This window comes from Ruditapes philippinarum, unplaced genomic scaffold (genome assembly GCF_026571515.1).
Source record: "Ruditapes philippinarum isolate M1 unplaced genomic scaffold, ASM2657151v2 ctg24834_1_1_1_1, whole genome shotgun sequence".
NCBI lineage: Eukaryota > Metazoa > Mollusca > Bivalvia > Venerida > Veneridae > Ruditapes > Ruditapes philippinarum.
Window position 1 is genome coordinate 1 of NW_026854912.1, and position 8,227 is coordinate 8,227.

The 8,227-nt window shown below is 31.0% G+C and overlaps 2 protein-coding genes across 2 annotated transcripts; one reads left to right on the forward strand and one right to left on the reverse strand.

Annotated features, from left to right (window-relative positions):
- Nucleotides 1-11: 11 nt before the first annotated feature.
- LOC132741502 (pancreatic secretory granule membrane major glycoprotein GP2-like) lies at nt 12-2,583 on the reverse strand (the record flags this gene model as incomplete). Its single annotated transcript, XM_060729689.1, has 4 exons — nt 2,160-2,583; nt 1,798-1,833; nt 398-601; nt 12-92 (listed from the first exon to the last, which is right to left on the reverse strand). Coding segments are annotated over exons 1-4 (370 nt in total), but the record flags the coding sequence as incomplete, so codon positions are not given.
- A 1,574-nt stretch (nt 2,584-4,157) lies between these two features.
- On the forward strand, nt 4,158-6,806 carry LOC132741501 (uncharacterized). Its single transcript, XM_060729688.1, has 3 exons — nt 4,158-4,317; nt 6,042-6,266; nt 6,637-6,806. Exons 1-3 carry the CDS (start codon nt 4,230-4,232, stop codon nt 6,738-6,740), a joined length of 417 nt encoding a protein of 138 aa, XP_060585671.1. The 5' UTR covers nt 4,158-4,229; the 3' UTR covers nt 6,741-6,806.
- The last annotated feature ends 1,421 nt before the right edge of the window (nt 6,807-8,227 follow it).

The following is an 8,227-nucleotide window of genomic DNA, read 5'->3' on the forward strand; positions in this document are numbered from 1 at the left end:
ATGAACCTCACAATTGACAGCGGTCATCCTGTAGGTACGTACACAACAGGATGTCCTGTTCACTAACCCATCTCCGGGACTTGGATTCTCACCTAGGAATTCAAAATCAGTATCTAGTAAAACTGTAGGGCAAGACCATTGTTAAATGTTAATTCAGGTTGTTGTGAAAGCAAGCACTTGAGTAGTAGTTCCATTAATTAAGCTTTGTCCTAATTAATTAATTAGTCATTGATTTTCATTATACATATGTCTTTAATTTCTAGCTAAATACATGATATATTTCTTTTGAAACTACGAAATACAGTTTTAAGTTATTGAAATGTCATGTTTGCTTGGAAGGCGTTTTAAACATCTTTTTTGATCTTTTGATATATTTGACATTAATACATGTACGAACCGTTCATCCAAATAGGAAACTTTGCTCCACACATATACATTGAAGGACATAGCGTGGTCATAGGGATTCCACTTTTGTACCATGTATTTGTGTCGATCGAATACACATCACAGAATGTCCAGTGAGAAGTTTCGTTAGTGGTCATGACTGACGGATCTCTAGTTTCCAAACTTGGGATTTCTACCATATCATTGGTACACAGCTCTGAAGTTAAAAGGAAATATCTTTATGTATTTTTAAGTTAGCGTAAAACGAAAACTGGTAGGAAATATTTAAATATAACTTTTTACAAGTACAAAAGTAGAAACTATTCGAAATGATATTTGAAAATAATAATAATGATTTAATAAAAATGATAGTTCATAAAAAGACAAGACAAACATAGGAAGGTACCAATACAGAATTCAAAATAATGACAATAACAATAATAATGAAAATAATGATAAATAACAAAGTTATGATAAACTGTTAATCTAACGAAATTCCTCATTTATAATTTACCTGAATTAAACTTTTTTTGTAATATCATATCATTTTCAAAAAGGCAAACAGTATAATAAAGATTAAAATCATTTGTCAGTTGATCCGTTGACAAAAAAAAAATATTATGCAATGAACCTCACATTATATTAAATTGAAATGTTCCAGTCTTATTATGGCGTTTCAATGGAAACTTTACGATCCGTTCTCTGTCGGTTAATGATTGCTAATCAATATAACCAGGGTTACCTTATAGCATCACTGATCGAGACACTGACAGATCATTAATAGTTGAGTATTGTTTTAACACAGGTGGTAAAGTTTTGTTATTAAATACTAGAAGATGCAGAGTAAGTGATACTATTTTCCGCCACGATTTATTTTAACTCATCTGAAGGGGTACAACACTAGGACATAAGGACAACATAACATGATGATCAGTTGATATTAGTAAATCACAACAGTTTGTTTTATCTTTTTCCTCCTGTTGTTACATGCATATATATTAGATATCAATTTGTTATTTCAACCAAACTAATCCAATGTCCTTCTATACTTGATTTTCTTAACATTTTAATATATTTAAAAAGTACATCACAAGGGTAAAGTCTATAATGAATTGCATGTATCCGCAGATATTAAGTACCTCCGGAACATCTTGTGATGGTTATAATTAATGAAATATGTAATATTTATACCTGAAGGGTAATAAAGTGAGATAGTTATAAGAAATGAAATATGTAATATTTATACCTACCTGAAGGGTAATAAAGTGAATGTAATAAATAATATTCATACCTACCTGAAGGGTAATAAAGTGAGATAATTATAATTAATGAAATATAAATTATTTATACCTACCTGAAGGGTAATAAAGTGTGATAGTTATAAAAAATGAAATATATAATATTTACACCTACCTGAAGGTGGATTATAACAGCTCATTTCAACATAATCTACAATTAAACAAGACAATTAAACGTTAAAACATGATGCTCATAAATATTTTTTTAATTAATTTACTGAATAAGCCAAACATAATTCGAATACAATGTGTACGATCATGTGCTTTAAAAAGACATATTTCATAGTATTAATCATACGTATTAATAAGTCAGTACCATTTAAAAATGTTACTCTAAGTATAATTGTGACCCTTAAAATCATTGTGTGTGTTATATTGAAAAAACCGACTTGATAAAATGGATGCCGACGCTTATGTTGCTAAATCTTTTTCAAAGGAACCTTTCTTTTGCGCATAATATAAAAGCAGAACACTTACCCGGCATCAGACCTAATAAACACCATATCACAATAAAGAGAAGATGCATATTCACTGTACACTGATACCGTATATCCTTTACATTATCCTAATTTAAATCTTATGAACAATATCAACACATCTAGCACTGTCGAATACGTTCACATTTTAAAAAATATTTTCCTACTTACAAATATAATCTAAATTTAGAACGCAATTACACTCATGACAGCACGCCTATCTGAATGGAAATGGTGCAACTCGACCTAACCGTTATTGATCAAAATCTTGCCGGTATTCTCTTCCTGTTTCTCAATTGTTTACGAAACATAAACATATATTATTTACAAACTTATTTACATACCAATAATGTAAACATATTGATTTAAAATTGTTTTGTTAACAAAATATGAAACGAATCTTAAGTTCGAATAATATGCATTCAATCATTTAACCAACTTGGAGATAGAATTACAAATAGCCTGTAATGATTCAATTGATTGAAAAGATTTATTGCAACCAGTTTATGCCCTAATTTGAATACTGTTTTGAAATATAATAAGTTAATACAACTGCATTATATAAACACTTTGAAGCGTTAACATTTCATGTTGCGTCATGCTTTTTATCTGTCTAGGTTTTAAAGGCACAATAAGCTTAGGAAGTGATAGTTATTTTCCCTGAAGAAGTGTTTAATGTTTTTAATCGATTTAAAGCATGTAAGATGCTTACGACGATATTAAAGCAACCTAGAACGTTTGATAATTTGCCATAAAAGGAGCAAAGGTTGAAACAGTATTATTACATTTTCATAAGAAATATTAAATCCCTATTACTTTACAAGTGACAAAAACAAATGTGGTTTACTTATACTCTTTATTCAACTGCTAACCCGTCGCTTTTATAAAATAAATCAACAAAAATATTGAGAAAATTAACAATATTAATATTGGTTAAAGAAGATTATCATTAAGTTAAGTATCTAAGTGAAAGTTTGGTCTCCAGCATCCTGGTTATTTAAATTAACTATTGCAAGTTATTCCAATGAAATGCATTTTATATTGGTCGGAGTACAGATTAAGAATACTTTATTCTTAATTGGATTACTACTGTTTTGACAAAGATCCACGTAATGAAAACATACAAATCGTACACAATTCTCGCACTTACATAAAATGTGGTAAGGACGGTATAGCCTGCAGTTTCGAAGAATTAATACACTGAACCATATAAGAAGCCGTTAACTGTCGGAATGAGAGGTACACAAGTGTTTGTTCATAGTGTACCGTTCCGGAAGTTATTACATGACACTCGGGGATAAAGAGAAAAGGACTTCCAATGTTACGGAAATTCAAGACATTTTTTAATGTCATGACTAAAATGTTTGAAAAAGAACGCGTTCTCTAAGACAGCTATGTCATGATTCATATACAAAATATTAATTTAACCGATTCACTTAAATCATAACCAACAATAGGAATATTTTACGTTAAAGCATTGTGTTTATGTTCATGTGGCTCAAATATTCAGATGGCAAATGTCTACCAAACACAGCTTTTTGGGGGATTAAAAATGTCTTGAATTTCCGTGACATCGGAAGTGGAACACAAGTAAACAGGGTTAAATACTCATATTTCAATTACATCCGACATTTTGTCATGACATGTCATATTAAGAAGTAGCACATACAAATTCAAGACGATAATTATAGTATCTATAATAAGAGAGGTCCATCAACAAAAGTAATGCTCTTTACAATATATAGTGTTGTTAATATTTTCCAAGATGATAAATGACATAGATCAATCATTTATATACCTAACTTCTGACTGATATAATAGTGACTAAATTCGCAAAATTGACAGCTAGGGCATTTGTTGGGAAGCATTGCATTTCAATATAAAGTTAAACTTTTTTTCTTCAAAATGTACATGTATTGAATCTACCGTCAAAGGCATACCTAAATTATTTAGATTTGTAAAACATACACCAATAAGGAAATTTTATAAGTAAAAAAACATTGTGGTCACTGAAATGTATTGTTAGTTTTTAAATAGAAACGTCCGGGTAACTAACATATTCTAATATTATATGCACTGCAGTCGTGCTCATTACATAATGGATAGAAGAGGAATTATATTCATATGGGTTTCTTTAGTTGCAGTACAATATTCTGTGCGTAAGTGATTAAAGTTATCATTTAATTATATTTATTGCATTTCGATCTATATACTTAATAATTTATTTGATTGTTTATTTCTTCTATCCTTGTTCATGAGTTTAATCGAATTGATACATCTTTTTATTGCTATCATTAAGAACTATGTGTTCGTTTGCCTTTTATTTATAATTTTAAACTAACTTCAAGTACATATGAAGTTTATGCTGGTGTTCCATTTTTTTAAACGCTTTTTATCCTTCTGACGGAAAGATTTTATTTAAATACTTCCTGACTTATCTGTCACAATAGCAGCAACTCCCCTCTTGGATATTTGTACAGTTTTTAGCATATGAAGAGGCGGTGAACAGCTCGGTACACCTGCAAATATTAATTACGAATACATTCAATACAGTCTTAATACTTACATATCACGGTAATAACTACAGTCACATGGTCTAATATTTCACACAATTTTATCACACTAAAATGTTTCTGTCGTTCAATGAATTGCTGAGAAATCTTTTTCATAAGCATTGTATTAGCTTCTTGAACTGCAAATAAGCGAAGCTATTTTCATAAGTCACACGTCGCGGTGGCGTTAGTTTAACTTAAAGGTATCGTTTTCCTTTTCTTTTATTTATATTTTTGTGTTAAAGCAACAGAACTCAACATTGTTATACCAAGAGTGCTTAACATTGTTACATTTCGGACTATCAAAGAGTACAATGAATGTATAAATTTAGCAATTTTTTTGAAAGGTAGTCGCGAGAAACTTTTTTTTACTTCAAACACAAGTTTAGTAATTTATCTACCTGTTTTACAATGCATTGTTCTATTTATTTTCCTTATACTTTTCTATCTCTTATATCGCACATTTAGATAGTCATGAACAACAACAGTATTTTAAAATGATTTGTTTGGTTTTCATTTTTGTGTTCAAGCCTATTTATCTTGCCTAAACATGTCCTTTTGTATTCGACTAAGATTTTAAGCAACAACTCCACCACTTTGATGTGTCTATTAAGTATATTTACTATTTTACAGAATGTGATTATTTTATAAGGAATGCCCTCGTGTAGCTAAGTATTTGCTTGTTGAAATATTTGACGGTTTCCGTCTCGGCATATCAAGTATAAATAACCAAAATCTATGGGAGGCGTTCGAAAATTGGCTGCCTAACTTACTTCTTGCACAGCTTCCTAACTACTGTGTCTCCGCATTTTTAGACTTTACAAGGATTTAATTAGAACATTGCTATGTACTTCAAAAAACCTGTCTTTAGCGAAGGGAAGTCAACTCAAATTCTATAAAAATGGATAGGCAGGTCCATTTTCGAGTATTTTACATATCAGCAACCGCAGTAAGTATCTTTCTTTCACGTGAAGTGTCTAAGTTGCAAATGACAAAACCTAAGGAAAATGGTAAGAGTTTAATGACATGTTTAACTTGAGAATTAGCTATCACATCATCTATCTGGAATCAGTTTGAAAACAAAGTTTTGATTGTATGACTGATGTGATTATATTAGTTAATAAATAAATAAATGATCTCATATCTCAATGTATTTTACCATGCGTAAATTTTCTCGATCATCTTATCTGTTTGAAAATCATTGGCTATAACCAAGTGATAGATAAAATGACACCACTCTGCTAAATCGCGTTAAACTCATGTCATATAAAACTGCCGCATTCTGGATTTTGCTATCCTCCTTAAATACATGTCATATATATTCTACACAGACTGCTGTGAAGAAAATGTCCGGCTTCTAAATGATCTAGAACTCAGGGGTTCTGGGAGACAATCCAACTTTTGGAATGGAGGAAACGACATAGTCTTAAATGATGCAGACCTTATACCTGGATGGTACAGTACAACACTTTACGGTTGGCAATACCTCATGACAGATATTACCAGTGAACCAAACTTCTTGAAATGTTCTACATATTTGCCAATCTACTTGAAAGGTAAAACGTTGATAACGAACATAGTGACTCCAACAAAAAAGTTACATTTGTGTGTAAATGTTCGAAATATATCTTCAATGTTCAAATAGGGCTATTTATAATGTCGAGCAGTTTGTCGATCGTCAGTCTATATATAAAATGTGTGCAATTTAAAAACTAATGGGGTAGGTACTCTTAAAATGTAAACAAACTTGTCATAGCCGAGTAATGTCCACTTCACTTTTAAATGAAAAATAACCTGTATGGAATAAACATAGAGTTATCGTGAACCTATGTTTATACTGTAATCTAAACTCAATACTGGACAATATCAATTGCTTTATCCAAAGGTAATATATTTTCTTAATTGAACTTATATGTAAACTTTCAGCGAACCATACGTTGGTGAATAATCTTGGAGAGGATCCGACTGACATAGTCGCTTGTGTTCGTGATGATAAAACCCTTGTAGCACAAAATATTCAATTCAAGTGAGAAAATGCAACGACGACGTCCAATATAAATTGAAACCAACTACCCGGTACAGCGCCTATTGTTTCGGTAGGTAAAGAAAGATATGTTATACCTAAAGAAACTCATTTGAATACCATTTAAAAAGACAACCTAAAGTGTCCACTGATCAGGTCAACAATTGCCGATACAGTGTGATTGAATCAAGGCACCTATTGGCAGACTAATCGGTATTTATTGTCAAAGCTAAAAGATTTCGAAGTGCACATAAACTATATGAGCACTGAAATAAAGTACAGGGTAAATCAAGTGCCACCAAATAAAACGTTTCTACCATGTAAATAGAGGTAAAGGCAATGTTAAATAAGAACAAAATTATTTCGATGACATGCTGATGACGTACTAATGGCATGGTGATGGCGTACTAAAGTTCCACGTCTTATTCCATATGTACGGTTTTGAAATAGCTAAACATTCAGGAAATCTTGTTTTGTTTTTTGTCTTGTAAACACAATAATCCTCAGAGTAAACACATTTGATATAACGACAGTAACTATTCTTTATTTTTATTTGTTTATGAATAAGGGCTGCTGTAACAGACAATTCCACGTATGCAATATAAGATATCTGTTCTGTCATTTTAAATTTGTACACGTTTTTTTTTTCATAGAAAAACATGGATTTCTAAGTAGACCTGCACCGTATCCTGCCCCTAGAAATGTTAACTTGGGAATAATAACTGTTAAACCGGAATTGAAATTTAAAACGATACACATCGATCAGAAAGTTCCACACTTGCAATTTCGGTGTCAGTTCAATAACGAGACTGATTTATTCTATACTGTGACATGGTAACATATTTTCATTTAACCTTCAATTTATTGTTTTATGTCTATATATATATGTTCATTTCATTACCATTTTATATGATAATAAGTATATGATCAGTAAATAAAAGTGTTTTAAAAGAAAGTCCAAGAAAAACTCTCATTTGCATTTTATGATCTTTATCCATTTAAAATATTATGTGAAATGTTTTCCTGTCGTAGTGATAATAAAAAGCGATAATAGAACGACTAAGTCTGTTTTTTATATATATTGCACATGCATATAGTCCAACTATCGCCCTTTTTTATCTCATATAAGAATATAGCCCTCTTATCGGATATCAGTAATTTAAACATGCTTCCAATTTTAAAAAGGATGTCAAAGTGCGGCAACCCCATATTATTTGCTTCGCCTTAGTGCCATTTTCTTGTTTTGTACTGTATCCCACAATTTTCCTTACTGCTGATCCTGTGTTGCTTGAATTCATGAGAGAGTCATCTTCCTTGATGTTAATTCCTTCTTTTATACAGGTATGTAAATGAAACTCCTTTGAATGAGACAATGGGGCCAAGTACAGACATGGCTGATCTTGTCTTGAATGAAGAGCATTTAACATCAAGGAACATTTCTCTAGGGATTTATGTAAGAAATATTGGTTTTATGCTCGTTTATTTCAAGAAAGG